Source organism: Xenopus laevis, chromosome 3S (genome assembly GCF_017654675.1).
Source record: "Xenopus laevis strain J_2021 chromosome 3S, Xenopus_laevis_v10.1, whole genome shotgun sequence".
Classification (NCBI taxonomy): domain Eukaryota; kingdom Metazoa; phylum Chordata; class Amphibia; order Anura; family Pipidae; genus Xenopus; species Xenopus laevis.
In genome coordinates this window covers 102,548,717-102,570,616 of record NC_054376.1, presented here as the reverse complement: position 1 = coordinate 102,570,616, position 21,900 = coordinate 102,548,717, and the positions used below count along the sequence as shown (strand labels likewise).

Sequence of the window (21,900 nt, the reverse complement as noted above, 5' to 3'; positions counted from 1 at the left end):
TTTCACAATAATTTGTTTTTCCACTTTCACAGTAATTTGTTTTTCCGCTTTCATTGCAAGTCAGCCACAGGTTTCTCCAAGGAGTAGTGTAGTATGTTAATAATAAGCCTTAATAATAATTTTAATAAGCTTAAATAATAATGTGCTAATGCATTTATTCCTAGTTTGTCCTGTGGAATTCTGACTTCAATCAGGAGAGTATACCTTGAGTCTTTGCCTACTTTGGAGTCCTTGGGAGTGCAATGGGATTGTTCTATAGTTATAGTTCTATAGTTCCCTTTCCCTTAAAACTTGTATGGATCTTAATAGGAAACACCGAACCTTATAAACATCTTTCAGAAAGCCATTTACAGCCTAGGGGTCTCCATCTAGGTAGCTAAACTCATCCAGCCTTAAACCTGTAGCTGAACAGCCCTAAATAATAACATGGTTGCACTGCACTGGCTTCTAACTACACATTTATCAGGAAAAACTCTCAGGATATTCTTAACAAAGCTATATTAGAAAAAGCAATATATTTCTACTGTATGTAGGAAAAGCTAAAAGCTTCAAACATCCTTTTTTATGAAGGAGTCAATGAGCCAAGTACATACTGCACCTGCATGACTTTTATAAAACAAACACACATGATACACACTTTTTCTTATGTGGCCTCTACCCCACTTGTGTATCTAAATTGGCAGCCATGTTTCTAAGGATACTCCTTGTAAAACTGGAGGCCAAGATGTTACACTGAAAGTACTTATCTGAATATCTCTTTCTGCATTGCCAAGATAAAGCTTATAGTGTGTATGTGTGATTTAGGGGCAAATTCACTAACATTCGTAGTTTCGCCAGGCGCAACTTCGCCGCACTTCGCCGCACTTCGCCGCACTTCGCCAGGCGTAGTTTCGCCAGCGCTCCGCAAATTCACTAAAATCCGAACTTGCGCTCAGGGGTAGCGTAAGGTTGCGAAGCTGTACTAGCGTTGATTCGCTATGTAAAGCGAAGTTACGCTAGCGAAGGCTAATTTGCATACGCCGCCAAATTCAAATTTCAATGGAGAAATACGTATCAGCACTACAAATGCCTAGAAAACCTTCAAATCAGCAAATAAAATTTTTATTTTGCCCTACACATGTGCCCACTGTCTAGGTAAGTTGCCATGAGTCAGGAAATGATCTTTTTCAGCCTATCACCCATAATGTAGAAAACACGCCAGTGTTTTTTGGGACTTAGAAAAAATTTTGACTTTTTTTGAAACAATCACTATCTACTCTATTGCGCTTCGCCAGGTCTGAGGTGGCGAAGGAAGTCTAGCGTAGGGGTAGCATTCAGTATACTGCGCAAGTTAGTGAATTTGCGTAGTTACGTCGCTAGCGAAAATTCGCCAGGCGTAAGGGTGCGAAGTAACACTAGCGAAACTACGCCAACGTTCGTTAGTGAATTTGTGCAGTAACGAAAATGCCAAACGCTAGGGAATTAACGCTAGTGTTCGGCGCTTAGTGAATTTGCCCCAAAGAGAGAGAGAATGCAGGATCTATCAAGCCCTTACAAGTTGACTATGCTCGTGTTTAGCCTTTCTATGCAATAGACACCATATCCAATTTGATCATAAGAAGGAAAATGGAATCATTTTAGAGGCACAAAAGAAAATGGGAAGTGGACATGTGATACAGATGCTGATATAACATCAATAAGAAAAGGCAGTGGAATGAAATACAGAGAGGAAAAGACATGGATAAGGTTAAGTAATCTCCAGTAATGAGATAAAAGTCCAAGTGCTCAGTTAAATCCTCTAATGATAATAGCATTATAATCCTGAGCTCTAAAGTTTTCCTTCCTTGAATCCTTGAAAAATTGATTAGAATGTCCTTTATTGTTCTCGGCGGTACAGAACATCCCTATAGCATAATTGAGAAATAGGAAATATTCATGGTATTATCTATTACGATATAGGAATGTATTGTAGGAAGTGCCTTAATTTGCTTTTTCAGTGAAGTCACCTCTTCTATTTTCCTTGACATTTCACTCCTACTCACATAAAAAAGTGGTGATACATTTACAAGCACGTATGAAACATGGATTATTTATTATAGAGGTACATACGTAAAATATAAAGAAAGGTCACAAATGACAATGTTTTGTAACAAAACTCCTGAAATTACCAAGGTCCAAATTATTCTCAATATCGGCTGCTAGAAACTCCCCAAAGAAAGCTAGCTATTTTAGAAAAAACTGGCTCTCATAGCCATGAATTATTGAATTATTATTACTAATTTTTTTAATGACAACAATTTAAAATTATTACATACAATTGTAATAAAGGAAAATAGGCCACATTTACTGTCCCATTACTAGTCATTTATAATTTCCAATTCTACTACAATTAATGGAGAATGTCTGCAAAGCTCCTGATTATTCGTTTTCTTAGTTTTAAAAACTGATCAAACTGCACACAAAAAAAAACCCACTGATAGTAACAACAATGTTATAATTATGCTAGTTAAGCACGTCACACCCTCCTTTAGCTTAGAACATAATATGTTTCTGTGTTTAGGTCCAGTGACTGGATACTCATTTCAGATGTTGCCAGTCATACTATTACAGTATGTATTATTATATACAGGTATGAGAAATGTTATCCAGAATGCCTACTGTAACTCTATTTTAATTGGCTTCCCCCTCCAGAGACTGTCACCTCTCCAGTCCATAATGAACACTGCTGCGAGGCTCATACACCTCAGCAACCGCTCCTCCTCTGCCTCGCCATTCTGTCAATCCCTGCACTGGCTTCCGTTACCTTTCAGAATCAAATTCAAATTAATGACACTGACTTTCAAAGCACTTCATAACTCTGCCCCACCCTACATCTCTGAACTCATCTCTATATACTCACCCACTCGCTTACTACGCTCCTCTACTGACCTGCTACTCAACTCTTCTCTCATTACCTCCTCACATGCTCGCATTCAAGACTTTGCAAGGGCTGCACCCCTCCTCTGGAATTCTCTCCCACGGTCTGTCCGACTTTCTCCCAACCTTTCTGCTTTCAAGAAATCTCTGAAAACGCACTTCTTTCGAGAAGCCTACCCTCACTCTGCTTAACTACCAAACGCAACACCACATACAATACCACATTTCTCACCCACTTCGATCTTGCCCACTCCCACACCTTGTGTATTACTCCCTTTCCTTTAGACTGTATGCCTATGCATAGGGCCTTCCTCACCTTTTTGTACCTGTATTGATTGTGATGTTTGTTACTCCATATATTCTATATATGTAATTCATGTGATGTAGTTGTATAATCACATTTACTTTACAGTGCTACGCAATATGTTGGCGCTATATAAATTCAGGTTAATAATAATAATAATAATAATAATAATCATAATGCTTGGGATCTGGGGTTTTCCAGATAATGGATCTTTCCATAATTTGGATCTTCATACCATATGTCTACTAGAAAATCATGTAAACATGAAATAAATCCAATATAGATTGTGATTTTTGCATTCTGACTTTAGTAAATAATCCCCTAACACTCTGATCCCCACCCTGTCTGACATTATAAATAATTTTAACCCATTTCTGTTCTTTACTGTCATCTTTACAAATAATTTATTTGGCCTTTATCACCAGTATTATGCAGAAACGCTCTACAACATAGCCAAAGGAACACATATAATGATATAGCCTGCTGACACATCAACATTTCCACATGTTAATCTTACATTTGAAGTTATTGAATGGAAGCAATTGCACATAATGTCTTGGAAGTAGATCTGATAGCAAGATGACCTGTCACATGAATTGCCTTTAATGTCAGTTACACACTACACAATTCAAGAGGACAGTCATCTTGATGTAGAGGCAAAACAAAAAAAGGCATTCTATGATAGACATATATTTGTTCCTTGAATTGATGTTTATTGTGGGCTGAAAGGAGGCTTTTCAATGACATTTAGAGGCAGGAGTTGATGAAATCTTGACAGATTATTAGAGAGTTCAGCAGGATTCCTGTTATTTCATCTTGCTGTCCAAAATAAAGAGCACCAAAATAATAAACAATATTTATTCTAACTAATTCTGTACTTGTTAAAGATACTGTATTACATCTTTTCAAAATGTGGCCTTGCCAACTCTCCATTCCAGCTTTTATAAACACGCAAGACCACAGATATTCTTGTTCAAGGTCATTTACCAGAACTTGCTAATCAAAGGAAAGGTATGAACCATGTTTTACAGACCCATTTAAAATAATCCCTGTTTCCGTAGATTAAAAAGTGCAGCGATGAAAAGCTTTCATTTGCAAGAGAAAAACAAAAAAACTAACCCTAGTCTAAAGTAAATTCCCGGTCATGTAATCCTTACAAAAATATTGCTATAGAAAAACTATAACTATATATATATAGTTATAGCTTATATATACTGTGTGTATATATATATATATATATATATATATATATATATACAAAAAAATACAATGTCCTCTGCACTCAACCCATTATCAATATATTTAAGACATTGAGACATTTTGTGCATGCAGCTACTAAAAAATGCCTTACCCTTTAAACAGAACAGGGATTAGGGGCAGCATACATTGATTAATGCTGTATTGTGTATAAATAATGTAAAAAGTGGTATATAATAAATAGTGTATTTATATACTGTACTTATGGCAATATTTTACACAACACACAACATTTTCAAGTGGTCACTGCTTATTATGCTGCAATTAATGCAGTCACTTAAAATCAATCCAATCAATAAATACACTGTTTTACACTGTGATGTCTGGGAATCAGCTTTTTTACACAGGTTTTTTTACACAGCATGTTGAATAGGCTCCTTAGCCTTGTAGTGAGCAAATAAAAGTATACAGTAGGTATGGGACCTATTATACAGAATGCTCGGGACCTGGGGCTTTCCAGATAACAAGTCTTTCCATAATTTGGATCTTCACACCTTAGGACTACTAGAAAATCATTTAAACATTAAATAAACCCAATAGGCTCATTCTGCTTCCAATAAGGATTAATTATATCTTAGTTTGGATCAAGTACAAAGTACTGTTTTATTATTACAGAGAAAAAGGAAATCATTAAAAAAAAATTGATTATGATGCAGTCTATGGGAGGCGGCCTTTCCATAATTCAGAACTTTCTAGATAACGGGTCTCCAGATAACGGATCCCACACTGTACAAAGAACAAGGATAGGATCAACAGTAGTGAGTATGTTAGCTACAGAAGGGCTAATTTACAACACAATTGATAAATTACCCAAGAACAGTTTCCCATAATAACTAATCAGCAGCCAATTAGAAAATAGAAGCAGAAATCTGATTGGATCTCATAGGTAACTGCAAATCAGTCATTGAGTGCCTAAAATCAATGTTAACTTAGCTACACAATGGTGTGGTGGAGCCTCACACTATAAACATGGCCACACACAAGTCCTTCAAACAATAGCTCTGGGAACAATATTATATTTTCAGTGTTTATGTATTCATGAAAATCCAAACATTTAAATTCGCCCACTGAGCTGTAGGAGCAGAGCTAAGGAAACAGAAGAGCATACGTGAAATAAAGACAGAATTACTTCTGCTGAAGACTGAACGTGGGTCATGCTTTTTGATCAGAAAATATGATTGAAAATGATGTTGTTTCAAACATGGAATATTTAACACTAACCAGGCAAAAAGCTCTATTTTCTGTAGAGCAATAATTTACGATCATGGAGGGGGGAACATCATATACAAAAACAGTACAGAAATGCGTATATTAAAATGAAATGCACAAAGGGGCTGGGCAACTTTAGCACCATGGATCAAATTGCTGATTGTGCTCTAGTTTATGAGACTCGAGGCACAGTGTGCAGTGGTCTTTGGTACAAGGACAATTTTGCAGGGGGCTGTTGGAAGGGGGAGGGGTTTGTCTGGGGTGGGGGATAAGGGGGGTGCGGGGGCCCCTGACAAAGCCACCTGGTTGGTCCTAGACCCTCAGGCTGACACTAGAAGATCAATCTTGATGAATTCTTCATGGCTATTGCATTTCATGCGAAGCTTTTCTCTGATGGTTATGTTCAACTAAAATAAGTTTTCTAGCTGTTCTTGGTCTCACTTCAGTCTATATTTAGGCAATCTAGATGAGAACTGGTTAACCTTACTGTGTTATTATGTATATTCTTAGTATTGTGACTGGTTACCATGCCATTGAAATGAATATCAGGGAAACCCCATGACAGTTAATTTAGTAGATGTTTGTCCTTCTCTGCAACAAGCCGTAACAAAGTTCCACAGGAATGAACATTTTAATTGTATTTTCTCCTGCCATGGTGTCTTCACTGTGTACCTAATTGTAATTAATGCCTTGAATTGATATGACCCCCCCAATCATAGTCCCATCCTTGATGGAACAATCAACAACATTTGCTTCTTGTGTCTGGCAAAGGTTAATAAATTTCACATTGTTATTCCCCAGTAAATTTCTAGGAAAGAAATTTGCACAAATTCTGTTCATCTGTGTGGGTAAAAGCGCTCATGCCCATGGGTAATTAGTTCTCATTTTTCCAGCTAATTAAAGTACTGAATGCTTTCATTTTCACAATATGTGTTGTGATTCTAGTTCTATTTTTAATGCGTCGTTTACAATATCCTTATCAATCCCTCTGAGTTGCACAGCGGAGATGTAATTATGGCTGTACAAATACATATTTTCAGTACGTGACCAACTTTTAGCTAATGAATTACTGTATATGATTAAGGGTGATATAATTGCTCTGCCTCTTTTTTCTGTATCTGGGACTCTTGTTATAGTAATAGTTACAGTATTAATTATTAATACAGGTATGGGACGAGTTATCCAGAATTCTTGGGACCTTGGGTTTTCCGGATCTTTCCATAATTTGGATCTCCTAGACTACTAGAAAATCATGTAAACATTTAAATAATAGTCTGGTTCTGCTTCCAATAAGAATTAATTATATCTTAGTTTGGATCAAGTACAAGGGACTGTTTTGTTGTTACACAGAAAATGGAAATCATTTTTTAAAATTTGGATTATTTGGATAAAATGGAGTCTATGGGAGATGGTCATTCCATAATTTGGAGCTTTTTGGATAATGGGTTTCCGGATAATGGATCCCATACCTACATAGGTTAATATGCCTCTATATTGCACAGGTTGAAAAAGTTCATTTGGTCAAGCCTAGCATATGTCTCCCCTAAGAAATTCAAGGGTGTTTGATTAGAGTTACCTTATCACCCCTAAGTGATGAGCTACATCTACAGTTGCTAAGGGGAGTAAAGCTTGTTTCCTTCCAACCTATGCAGGGGTCCTACACAAGGAGTACTAAACCACTTTAATCCTTAAATCATGTAGGTTTGCAGTATATTTACTAGAGTATATGTCTGCTTATCATCATGTGTGCTGCGCATAGCGGCTGCTTAAAAAGTGTTTAAATATGGGGGTTCCTATAATAACACATCCAGATTAAATAATCTCTTTATTAACGAGTACTGCTTATTGCATTTTTCCATTAGTTGTAACTTAAAGCAGCTCTGTTTAAATAGCTTTAAATAGTGCAAGGTCATGGCTACAATGTTTTTAGTGGAATTGCCAGGGATTAAACATCCAAAAGACATTTCAGTCTTAAATAAATCAGGCAATTCCCAATATTTGACTGTTTCCTGATCCAAAGTTGCCTAAAAAAGCTGGTGGCAGACGCTGCTAATATTACACCAAATACATTTTTCATTCTGGTTATTAAATGCTACTTATGTTTGGCAACTAATTTCTTGTTCTTTATCACATCCAGTACCCTGTCTTTGCTTTCTAAAGCTGACCATAGATGCACACATCCTATTGTACGACTGCTGGGATTCCTGGCATACATATTATACATTTCCTCAGATCTTAATTAATCTGTCATTGCAAGAAAGATTTCAGTTCTAAATCCAAAGCGGCTCCTGGCTGCTTAGAAGTTAACATGATGAAAGGAAGGAGAATTCCACCTTCTATATCTACAGTGAGTCACTCTTGGGGGCCGATTCACAAAGGGTCGAATATTGAGGGTTAATTAACCCTCGATATTCGACTGGGAATTAAAATCCTTCGGCTTCGAATATCGAAGTCGAAGGATTTTAGCGCAAATAGTGCGATCGAACGAGTTAATCCTTCAAATCGAAGGATTCGAAGGATTTAAATCCAACAATCGAAGGAATATCCTTCGATCAAAAAAACTTAGGAAAGCCTATGGGGACATTCCCCTTAGGCTAACATTGAGTTTGGTTGCTTTTAGATGGTGAACTAGGGGGGTCGAAGTTTTTTCTTAAAGAGACAGTACTTCGACTATCGAATGGTCGAATAGTTCGAATCCTTCGATTCGAAGTCGTAGTCGAAGGTTGAAGTAGCCCATTCGATGGTCGAAGTAGCCCAAAAACACTTCGAAATTCGAAGTTTTTTACTTCGAATCCTTCACTCGAAGTTAGTGAATCGGCCCCTTGATGTCCCCTGTAGGAGAATAGTTACAGAAGGAAACTGGTAATAGACAGGTAGGCTTTTGGCCCAATATTGGAAAACATTCTTGTACTTGGTTAGTAGCATAGAGCAGGGAATTATCAATCTTTCTTTGTCTTTTTTTTGGGGGTCACTGACCCCATCGAAAGAACAAATGCTCTGTAAGGCTAAACATGTATTGTTATTGCTACTTTTTATTAATTATCTTTCTATTCAGTTCCTCTCTGATTCATATTCCAGTCTCTTATTCACATGAAACCATGGTTGCTAGGGTAATTTCGACCCTAGAAACCAGATGGTTGAAACTTCAAACTTGAGAGCTGCTGAATAAAAAGCTAAATGACTTAAAAAACACAAATAACAAAGAATGAAGACCACCTGAAAATGACCTCATAATATCACTCTCTACATCATAGTAGCTAAAGGCAAATTCACTAAGCTGCGAAAATGTGCTAACGACGCCTTTGCCGCACTTCGGCAGGCGAATTTTCCGCTAATTCACTAAAATCCGAAGTTGTGCTCAGGGAGGCGAAAGGTAGCGAAGTTTCGCTACCGTTAATTCATCAAGCAAAGCGAAGTTACGCTAGCGATGCCTAATTTGCATACGGCGCCAAGTTAAAGTACAATGGACGTATATATGTATATATGTATATGTAGCAGCAAATACATTACACTTCACAAGCTGGGAAAGCTTCATAAAATAAAATAGAGATGTTATTTTGCCCTATACATGTGCCCACTGTATAGTTTAGGTGCCATATGTTAGGAAATGTAGGGGGGAAGGGGGGCACCAATTTACGATCTTTTTCAGCCTATCACCCTTAAAAAAGTAAAAGACGCCAGCGTTTTTTGGGACTTCAAAATTTTTTGAAGAAAGCCCTATCTACTCTATTGCACTTCGCCTGGTCTGAGGTGGCGAAGGCAAGTCTGGCCAATTTACGCCAGCGTTAGCCACTTCGCCCTTTAGTAAATTTGCCCCTGGAGTATATTTATCAAAGAGTGAAGATCACACAGTCCGCTAGAGTGAAATTCCGCCACTCTCCTTTCTTTTTTATGGGATTTTGATTTTGATTTTGATATTGATAAATACTCTTAAAAATCCCGTAGAAATGAATGGAGAGTGGTGGAATTTCACTCTAACGGACTGTGGCGATCAGTAACTTCACTCTTTGATAAATATACTCCTAAAAGTTAATTTAAATGTGAAAAACAAGTCCGGGGTTGGATACTCCAGATCAGTAAAATGCTATTGGGCTGAAATTTGGATTGTAGTTGTTAGGTAAAAAAGCACATCAAATAATTGGTGTGGATAAATGAGGAACATGTCTGCTCTATATAAATAAAGGATCATTCTTACTTCCAGACATGCTGCTGTGTTCGGTGTTTTACATTAATGATATTTTTTAGGTCCTGTATTTTGCATTTAAGGTATGGGATCTGTTATTTGGAAACCCATTATCCAGAAAGCTCCAAATTGCAGAAAGGCCATATCCAATAGACTCCATTTTATCTATATAATCCAAATTTTTTAAAACGATTTTCTGTTTGTAATAATAAAACAGTACCATGTACTAAGATATAATTAATCCTTATTGGAAGCAAAACTAGCCTATTGAGTTTCTTTAATGTTTACATTATATTATTATAATAGCCTTATGGAATGTAGATCCAAATTACAGATCTGTTATCTGGACAAACCATAGGTCCCGTGTATTTTGGATAACAGGTCCCATACCTGTACTCCAAACTGCCTGTAGGAACCCGCAATCTATACGTCATTAAGGGAAGAAATTATAAGGCAATCTTGGGAACTCACCTCCCTTTAGCTCTTAGTCAGTAGGGACAGTACTGCAAAGAAAAGAGAACATGGTGAGTTGGATTAATCCTGTGTGTGTGTGTAGAGAGAGAGGTGTTGGATTCATTCTGTGGACTTTATGTTCTTATACTCAGGAGCCTGTCTACTATCTACTAACAATCAATTTTTTTCACTCTCTCTAAAAAATTGTTGTTAGTTCTTTAAAACTCAAAAAATGTGAGATGTTTTAATCCACATAAAGTTCTGGGGCCTTTGTCTAGACAAAAGAAGCATGGAAAAGTACAGGGAGTGTGTCCACTTCAGCCTTTAGCTTTCTATATATATATATATATATAGGTTTGTTTTCTTATAAAGTAATGATGGCATTAACTTTTTCTGCATTCAAATTAAAATAAAATCCTAAGGGAAAATCTTCTGCAAACATTGCAAACACACCTCTAAGTCCCTTTTAGCTGGCGCAAGCCATGGATTCTATTACTAAGCACACTTAGAATAATGATCACCTAAATCATCTAGATATAGTCCCCAGAGATGTGCTTTAGACCTAAGCTATTACTGCTAATTGATGACTGGGTTAAAAGACCATGTGTATGCTCTATCCTGTTCATTTGTTAGGCTACTGTAACACCCTGCTATTTATTTATTTCCCTTCTATACACAAGATGATTTAGTAGCATTTGCAATCGATTATACGGGTAATGCATAAAATATAAATTCTACAGGTTTCATATTGGTTTTTTATTCATGTAATGTATTAGTTTGATTTGTACTTGAAACCTCATTTTATAATTATTTAATGAGCCCAATCAAACTCTAAAGCTGGCTGTATTTATTAGGCCAAAAACTGCTTATTTATAAACAAAAAACATAATGTAATGCTGGAGCATGGTGTAAATAGGTGTCGGCCTAATGGATACCATCTGGATAAAGAACATACAAAGTGACTCACTAGATCACCGAGAAGAATCAACACTTCTAGCTATTATCCCATAAATACGCTTTGTAATGAGCAAACCGATCCATAAAGTGTAGTCTAACTGACAACACCGTAGCAGGAATGACTCTCTATTTGAAAGGCTGCGGCGGCTTTGATGAATATCAAAGTAGAAGAGATAAGAGTTTAGGGCTGAAGCAGTAGAAACTAGTGCCAGAAAATGACAATACATATTAAACCATGGGTAAAAAAAACAATGAAGGTTAAAAAAAATGGTGGAGGATGGGTTGAAATAATGTGAACCCATTTTCCTATTATCAGTGCTTCAAAGAATGTAGTAACATGTACTAATCATAGTACTTAATGTTATTTATTAATCATTATACAGGACTGGAATCTATTGTATGGAATGCTTGGGAAGTGGGGTTTCCAGATAAAGGATCTGGCCATAATGGGAAATGCCTTTCCTCAACACTGATTTATTTTATTGTTACAGAAATCATTTTTGCTTAAATAAGAAATGTAAAAAGGAAATTTAAAAAAAAAACGGAATTTATGGTGATTTCTGAATAATAGATGCCATACCTGTACTGCAGTTGAAGCCACCATCTTTTTTGTGTAGCATATGTAACATTAATGTGATTATTTCCTCTACAGGACAATCCTGATCAGACAAGCAGTGACATTCCAGCCCCCCATGCGTACTGACTGTGATGGCACATAATAGCAATGTGACGTAAGTAGCTATATCTGCTTTCTGAAAACGGTGTAGCTAGGATACTTACTTTTACTACTCCGACAGGGCAAATGTTTGTGTTTTTGAAAAAAAAAGGTACAAGGTTTTGGATTTAAGAGTTAAGTGTAATTTTTCATCAGATACAGATTTGCGGTCAAATTCTGCAGTGCAATTTTGCAGTGAAAAACCAAAAAAAACCCAGAGAAAAATGCTCATTGATTTCAAATGTTGTTTTTTGACTCCAAAAGCAAAATGCATCAAGAGACACCCATTGATGCCAATGCAATTCATTCATTTTGGACATTTTTATGCAGTCTTTTTGTGCGAAGCAAAGTGGGGTAGATTCACTCATCACTAATGCTGAGCATGTTCAATGCATACAAAGTGGTCATTTACTAATGCAAGTGCTAATTGCCCAAATCAGCACTTTTTTACCCACCTTTACATCTAGAATTTCCTCCCCATAATTGCACCGTAATAGCATGTACCCACAAAATAGTACATGCACCATTTGCAGGCAGTTTATATGGGCATTAACGAGAGTTGGCAAGTTTTAGTGCCCATTTTATTCTAATCTGTCCCTGCCAGCACAGCAATGCATACTGCCAGACACAATATTAGTTGCATGTGTACTGTAGGTGCAACACACAAAGCAATCCCTAGAAGTAATACTGCCTGAAGACAGGTGTTAATTCCAAGGCTCCCTTGCATCTGTGTGAAATGTACTTTGTGCTACTGCCCTGCATAGGAAGCACTGGAGGAAGTAGGCAGAAATGGAGCCCAGTATTACCGTCTACCCTACTGCAGGCTATAGGGTCTGCAGCTGTTATCCAATACAACAATAGGGGCAGAGCACAGCCAGACCCTGGACACGTGATTTTTAAGTATGCACTTTTGTGCCCCCTTGGTGCTTGTGTAAGTGCCCCAGCAGGCACGAAACGCGTTAGGTCTTGTCTCTTATGTCCTAATACATTTTTCAATTTTTTAACTGATTATTGTCGGAGGTGCTCACATCTCTCTTTTGAAATGTTGTCTTGGACCTGCACCCTGGGAGTGGGGTGAATTGTGAGTATATCCCCAAGATTTACTAAATTTTTGCATTATTAAATATCTTGAAGTAGTACCAACTTATATATATATATATATTTTTTTTTTGGCATTGGCACAAACCTTACCACTACCCCATGGTGCTTCTGCCTTCTTATAAAGCACTGTAGTGGAGTTTTACCGATTGTTGAAAGGCTTTTCAGTTAAACTATTTGCTATTATAGTGAATTATAGCCTGACCATTTCCTTTTAGGTGCGTGCTTGCCTTTTCTATCACACCAATCTTATATGTCAACAATAAAATGTGATTATGATGCAGGAGTCCTGTTAGTATGGGTTGCTGTCAAGCAGTAGAGGAAAGGAATGTGGCGTTATCCATAGTTACATGGAAAAATGTAATCATTATGCATAAGTACTATGGCCTATTGACTCTAGGACCTCTGTAGGAATATTTTATTGTTGTGTGAATGCAGAGATGTGACCCCGGGATCCTTTTTCCTTAATGTTTCACTATTTAAAAATCCATGAACAAATTCACAATTACGCCCCACAGAAAACAGTATAGTCACTTTTTCTATACATCTGGATTGTGTTTAGAGAAAAATGACACCACAGTTTAGTGGAAGAGGAAGAGGAAAATTGTGTATACTGTAATTCCAAAGATTTAGTAACTACTTTCTATTTTGGTTTAATTCTTCATCATTGTTTGATTTGAACTTATTGTTGGAGTATTCCATTCTAATTTGTTTATACTATACAATAAAGATTCCTGAATAATGATAAGGGAATGTTATGGCCTGTTTAATCTTCCATCAGCTAATCATTAGCATTCTCACCATGTAGATAAGAATTGTTCTGCAGAAGTGCAAATATTCTAGGAGAGTTTGGCAGATTATTGTGCATTTATAGCTGATTTCAGAAGGACCCAAAAGGATATAGAAGACTGATGGGTGATGGCACAAAATAAAGCTGACTCCTACTCAATCCAATTTTCTGAGCGTGCATTGGCTTCTTTAGTGGACAGACACATTATGGGGGTTATTTATCAAGGTCCGAATTTATCTCAATATCGGCTGCTACAAACTCCAATCTAAGACGCTCGGGTTTTCCACGCTTATTTAATATTACATTTTCCTGAAAATTACCTTTGCGGGAAAAGCTCAGAATTTCAAAATTTTTTCACGAATTTTCACCTCAGAAAGCTCCGAAAACATAGTGAAATTTCCCGAAACCCCAAACACAACCAAAAATCAATGGGACTGTTCCCATTGACTTTTATGCAACCTCGACAGGTTTGAGATGCCGTGGTTTTATATTTCGGCTTTTTAGCAATCAGGGTTTAATATATTCCGAAAAATTCATGATTTTTTTAAAAGTCCAATTCTAAAAAAAAAATTACAAATTTTTCGGATTTCGGGGAATTTCGGGTATTCGGAGCTTAATAAATAACCCCCTAAGAGTTATGGACAGATTGGCAACAGACTGTAACACTGTGAAATGTATATAGTATATGATCCTTGATCTACATCCAAACAGAGCAATTAAAACATCCCACTGTTACATTATCTTATCCATGTATCATATTCGACTGTGCTTTCTTTCATTGACAACTGACATGAGTCATCATGCAATTCAATTTTGAGAACCAAAACTTGCTCACTAAAGAAAGACTTCAACTGGAGACAACAACAATAGCTTTCAGCTGTTACTAGCACTGCTGAGCTCATATCACCTGCCAGTACATCAGGGTTATGGGGTATCACCGATAAAAACAATAAATTACTTAAAAGTACAGTATATTTATTGAAATGACTGTTCCAACAGCAGAGTGCATAAAATATTTAAACATTAAACAAAATTGGATCTCCTTGTCTCTGATTAGCCCTACTTTTGAGTTAGTGGCGCTGCACATGCTCAGAGGGATCTGGGCAGCTGTTAAGCTGAATAACAATTAGAAAATTTGTTTTATATGTCTATACTGTGTGTGTGTGTGTGTGTCTGGGTGCAAGCATTGCTGTTGAAAGTAAATACACAGAAGTGCAATTAGCATACTTGACCATTTCTAAATAGTGTCAATACGTACAAATTTGCATCCATTTTAGAGTACAAGTGAGTCTCTAGTGCTGAGAAACACTGGGATAGCACCACCCTTGACATGGAGGTAATTCCAAGGTGCGTTTTATGAATAGCCATCATATATCATATGCCAATGTTATTATTGCTGCCTTGATAACTGGCAAACCATCTCCATCTCTACTCCACAACAGTGTGCATCTCTTGACATTCAGGATTTGTGCCAAAGTCAGTTGTTTTGTTAAATTCTGTTTCTGTTGGAATCAATTATTTGAGTTAGATCTAATAATAATCTGTTAATAATGTGCTAGAAAAGGGACCCCCCCAAAAGTTATATTATATAAAATCTGACTCCCAACTCCTGATTAAGGACAGACTGAAGAGAAACAGATACCAGTACAGAATATATAATTGATTACAATGAGAATGTTACTTATTTCAGTATTATGAAGCTTATATTACATGTTTATTTATACATTTCCTCTTTAAGAAGATGGCTTTACCGGCGTACCCCTAAGAGTTTCTGCCTTTATATGGTCACAAAACTTTCAATCTCCATTGGCATTTTTGTCAATCTAATGCTCAAATATTATGAGCAACTATAAGTAAATACATAAATAAGTACAATACAAATCTACAATGTGTTTGAATTCTGGTAAAAACAAATCTAATATTATGACTGATGGGCAGGTGATAATAATTCAAGGACAATAATTCAAATGTTATATTTTTTCAGAATTAACAGAATATAGTTGGCTAAGAAACACTTGTACCAATATAATAATAACGAGAGAAACAGAGAAACATGTAATTGACTATGATACAATTTGAAATATAATGTATTGTATCCAAAGAGGCTAGTACATACATTCATAATCACTTCTTTACAAGGAATGAGGTTGGTCACTATATAATGTAAATTAATGGTGATATCTTCAAAGCCATATATTTGGACATTTTTAACCTGGGCACTCTCTGCAAGGAGACTGTATGTTCTCCCTGTGTCTTGGTTTTGTCTGGGTTCTCTGGCTGCCTCCCCCAGTTGAAAAATGAAGGTGACATGTTAATTGACTCCTAATATTATACACTTGAGTAAGGCAGGGGTTAATGTAAACGATGAGCACGTGCTGTGTAAATGTGTTGCTGCTCCATAAATAAACTCTATTAAATAAATAATAAAAATGACATATATATATATATATATATATATATATATATATATATATATATATATATAACAACACATTCCCATTAAAAAGGCATACATACAATTAAAAGGAGATGTTTTCTTCTGAAAATGTGAATGGTGTCCATGCATCATAATGCCTGACATGTTTTTCCCCAATACAATTTACATCCCAGAGATTTTTCTGGTTTCCAAGGAGATAATTTATTGCTCTATTTATCAATATGGCAATACAAACTAATACTCATCTAATACTTAACTAATAGAACATTTAAAACCAGGTTCCAGCAAATGTCACTTAATAAAGCACTCAAGCAAACCACTGGAACCGAAGGCAAGGGCTGATCGGGCAGCAGTGAATCCTGCTTTGGCATTTTAGCTAAAAGCTTGGCAAGAAATGCGTATTTTCTGATAAAGGAAGGTTAGGTCGAATCTATATTACATTTCCATTGTAAATATTGATATTTCAAATGAAAATCGTTTGTTGTAAATCCTGTGACAGCTGTCACTGCTCATTGCTCCTTCTTTATACTTTATAATTCTTGTAGCCATTTGTTTTGCTATTTATATGTGACCTATGGGCAACTGGCATGCTCATGCCTTGAGATTTTTAAATTAGGCAGGGCTAATGCAAAACCAAAATAGATCTAAACTTTTCAAATGGTTGATAACTTTACCTTCCGTTTAGTTTTATGGTTTTGTTATTTATTTAAAGAGAAAAAAAAACATAGAAAGTCATCTCGACTTATGACAGCAATTGCAGGGTAATACAGTAGAGATTATTTACTGATATTGGGCAGATTTTCCCCAGTGCAGGTAAATACCGTATTGCTATATGCTGTTATGTATGTGTTTATAAATGAACAACAATATGGAAAAGTATAGCCTTATACAAATATATATAGTCAATTTTTACCTATTGAGTCCTTATTATGAAGCAGTAAAGAGTAAATTATGAAACTATAATTACACAGGTATGGCATCTGGATTAGCATTTGGATTGGTTGTTTTAAAACATGGAACACCGTGCATTAAGGTGGTGACATGCAGAGAGCTTTAGCGCCAGTGACTTTTAGGGGCAGATTTATCAAAAGTTGAAGTGAAGGTTCAAAGTTAAAAACGTTGAATTTCGAAGTAATTTTTGGGTACTTCGAGCATCGAATACTCCAACTTCGATTCGAAGTTGAAAAAAATTTTGAAATTCGAATATCGAAATTTATCATGTGCTGTCTCTTTAAAACTTCGATTTAGACCATTCGCCACCTAAAAGCTGCCGAAGTGCTGTTTTAGCCTATGGGGGGCCTCCTAGAACCTGTATGGAGGCAATTGGGGGAGTTTGTGAGATCGAAGGTCGAAATTAAAAAAACGTAGAATGGAAGTAGATCGAAGGCGCTATTCCTTCGATCATACAATTCGAAGTAGGCCGAATACGGACCACTTCGACCCCCAAAAAACTTCAACCTCAATTCGGTTGGTCCTTTTGAATTCGAGTTTCGAAGTTTTTTTGATTCGAAACTCGACCGTTGATAAATATGCCCCTTAGTCTATAATAACTTCTCATTTCCTACTATGAAAGCTCTTGGCAAGTTGGCAGGCAGTTGAAACTTGTAAGTGTCAACTTCTAATCAGTTGCACAGGCAATTTCAGGGCACTGGAGTGTTCTCAGGGAAATTTGCCCCTGAGTTGTTAGAAAACACCTCTGGTCTCTACATTACTTTGAACATTTGCACCTCTGCCCCTGTCAACTTGGATATTTAATCGAGACTTTGTTTGTATACTGTATAGCAGTGATCCCCAACCAGTGGTTCATGAGCAGCAAGTTGCTCTCCAACCGCTTGATTGTGGCTCCCAGTGGCCTCAAAGCAGGTGCTTTTGAGTTTTAGTTTGAATTCCAGGCCTGCAGAACAAGTTTTGGTTGCATAAAAACCAGGTGTACTGCCAAACAGATAAAACACAAAAAAGGCCGCTACTGCTCACCGTTCCTCCCTTAAATCCAGGTGCTCTGTCAACAGTGTCCCCACTGTAGATACGACAAAACTCAACAGGCAGACGGCACTTCTAGGGTAAGGTTTATTGGGGTTACTGCTGTAGAAAGCCTAACGTGTTTCGGGAGTATATCCCTTAGTCATAGGCTAACAGTTCATTTTCAAAACGCGTTTTCTACAGCAGTAACCCCAATAAACCTTACCCCAGAAGTGCCGTCTGCCTGTTGAGTACTGCCAAACAGTGCCTCCTGTAGGCTACCAATCCACATAGGGGCTACCAAATAGCCAATCACAAACCATATTTGGCACCCCCAGGAACTGTATTCATGCTTATGTTGCTCTCCAACTTTTTCTACATTTGAATGTGGCTCACGGATAAAAAAGTTTGGGGACTCCTGGTATATAGGATAAAAGTACTATGACTTTTATGGAGATACCTGCACAATTAAGAAAAAAATTCTTTAGACACAAATGCACATGTGTATTTATGTATTGAAATAATACCACAGGTATGGGTTTGGATCAAGTACAAGGTACTGTATAATTATTACAGAGAAAAAGAACTAATTTTTGAAAATTTTGATTATTTGGATAAAATGGAGTTTCTGCAATTCTGAGCTTTCTGGATAATGGCTTTCCAGATAACTAATCCCATCCATGTACCAGAGAATGGTGTAAAGTATCACAATGCCCAGTCACTCAAACTATTTACACACAGGTATATAATATCTACAGTATTCTGATATCAATCAAGTCATGTACCCACAGAATCAGTGTCTTAGCAGTTAACAGTTCTTCTTAATTTATGTAAATACTGTATATAGGGTTGCTTCTTGCAGTTTGTACTACTCAAGGGAGCAGACCCATTACCACCACCCTTCTCCCCCTCCCAAGCAATTAGCTTCCCTACATTTGGATTAGATCAAGGGGGCATGATTGGTAGTGCAAATAGTGAAATAGCTCTCTTTTATATAACATATATAGTACACAAGTAGAAAAGGTATAAATATAAAAAAAAGCTTGTGAACTCTTTTATTGTGGAATTGAATTAAACACTGCACTCGTAATGGATACCTCTTGATTCAGAAGGTCAGAGGTTTTCAGAAGTTATGGGCTCCCATGCAGCAGTCATGTAATAGAAATACAGTTAATCTGCATTTTGCCCACAGCTACATATAAGTGCAGTCCAACAGCCACACTTTAAAATTAATAAAAACAAAATGTCCAAAAATGCAATCATTTCTAAAGTTAAAGTCAGTATGTGAACATATTCAGACAGCCACAGTTATAATTCAACAACATTACTATTGCTCAGTAGTATCTAAAAAAACATAAATGTTAAGATCAGTAAGTAATATGGTAAAATGTCATGTTATCATTCTGTCTCTGGCCCTTGCCAACACCAACTCTCTCAAGGGGGTACCTTTTCCAGTATTTGACACAAATGTTTTGCCAACATGCTTTCCTTTTTCCCCTTTTATTTTTCATTATAATGATGTATAATTCCTAACAGACAGTTTGTGTTCATCCGAACTCAATTTCATAGTGCAACATTTTTGTCTTAAATAGAACTGTATAGACTATATATTATGGGGCCCATTCACCAAGCTCGGGTGAATGAATAGAGGGAAAAAAGCTCGAATTTCGAATAGTTTTTTGTGCTCCTCGACTATCGAATTGGCGTAATTCAATTTGCCTGAGTAGAATGATTCGAATAGATCGAGCACATTCGATAGTCGAAGTACTGGATCGAGTGCAAAAACGCTGCGACTATTCGTCCATTCGATAGTCGAAGTACTGTCTCTTTTAAAAAATACTTTGACTGCCTACTTAGCCACCTAAAACCTACCGAATTGCTTTAAACTTGTTTCCAAGTTTTTGATCGAATAAAAAGGCATTCGATCGAATGAAAATCCTTCGAGTGAATATTCGATCGTGCGCCTATTCGCCTGGCGAATATTCGCCAATTCGACTATTCGCCAGCTCGTAAATGCGCCCGAATTGCCTATTCGATTCTATTCCCCAGTCGAATTTTGAGGGATTTAACCCCTCGAAATTCGACCCTTGATACATCTGCCCCTAAATGTATGTCATATGCTGTCATATGTATGAAAACCTATTATTTGTTGTATAGTACCTGTTTGGGGGTGTAGGACAGTGTTACCTTGAATTATACCATTACAGTGTAAGCAGTTTCTGTGCCTGGGTTGGTATTGGTTAACTCAATCCCTGGTTTATGTATTTGACATTATTAAGTCACCTACATTACTTCCCTCTCAGTAGAGAAATATGCTGATAAAGAAAATAAAGTCCCTATTTTTGGATCGGATTTTAAAAGGTCTCTATATATTAGAACAGTTTTTTTTTTAAAAATACCTGAATTTGTTTTATAAAAGGAGGCATCTTACCCACTTCAGATCTTACCATTATCAGAGCTCCCTTATTATATACCTTAACTGAAAACCTAATTTTCAAAAATTCTGGATCATAGGATTCTTGTGAGGATGCAATCTTTTTGACTCTCAACATTTGACTCCAGGGAGTCCTTTAATTAAATCTGGGGGATGGAAGCTTATCATTCTCAGAAGGTTATTGCTATATGTTGGTTTGGTATAAACTGTGGTTGAGAATGATTTCAGTATAGGTCATGGCAGTATAATAGACTAGACAAATATAAATTAACCAAGTAAGAGTGTGCCCAGCACAGGGTGAAGAGCAGACACTGAACTTTTTAGTCCCATGTGGAAATTATGAATATAGAAATGAGCAAATAATGCCTTTTCCCCTTTTCGCTTTATTTGGCCTCATATGGAAAATAATATTGATGCAGAGGAATTAGAAAACAGCAAGGATATTATTTGCTTTCTTAGTATAAGTCTCAAAAAATTTAGGTAGAGAATAATATACATTCTGAATAACAATCCTTTCTTACTCTTTATGCTCTGGAAAAGAAATTTGCCGGTTACCATGACTACTTGTCCTCATATAGCAGCTCGGCTCAATTATGTTTTAAGGTAAAGATGCAATTTCTCTCTTATAAATAACCTTTTTTCCTATAAATTCATTAAACCAAGAAAATAGGATACATGTACAGTAAGTATAAATAAGAGCTCCATTATTTCTGACTTGTATATCATTGGGTTACAATGCAGGTAGGTCACTAGCTATCAGAAAAAAATGAATAAAACCTTGTTTTTTTTTTTTTTTTGCAGTAATTGGGTTCTTGAGAATGTAAGGTAAAGTGTTAACCCTATAGAGTTCTCATCCGCCTAAGCTTTTGATTCCAGGACATATTTAGTCATTGTGAGGGCCATATTAAATCAGCTTCATTCTGTATATTAAACGGGACATCTAGGGGTTTATTTACTAAACTCTTGAATGCAAAAATTCTGAAAAATTTGGATATTTTAGTATAAAATTGTACTTTTAAAAAATCTTGAATTTTTCGGAATTTATTGTCCCCCGAGGATAGAAAAAGCCTGTATCAGAAAATCCTGCATCTCAGACCTGTCGAGGTTGCATATAAATCAATGGGAGAAGTCCCAATGATTTTTTGATGTGTGCTGTGTTTCAAAAAAAAGCATTCAAAATTGGAGTTTTCGGGTGGAAAATCTGAAAAA

At 36.5% G+C, this 21,900-nt stretch overlaps 1 protein-coding gene across 2 annotated transcripts in view; it reads left to right on the top strand.

Annotated features, from left to right (window-relative positions):
* The window catches only part of LOC108712397 (5-hydroxytryptamine receptor 4), a 230,427-nt gene that overhangs the window by 82,719 nt on the left and 125,808 nt on the right, over window positions 1-21,900 (top strand). For both annotated transcript variants that reach the window (XM_041588703.1, XM_041588704.1), the window contains exon 2: window positions 11,911-11,989. In XM_041588703.1, coding sequence (XP_041444637.1) covers window positions 11,967-11,989 — 23 coding nt within the window. In that variant the 5' untranslated portion in view covers window positions 11,911-11,966. The remainder of the gene's footprint in view (window positions 1-11,910; window positions 11,990-21,900) is intronic.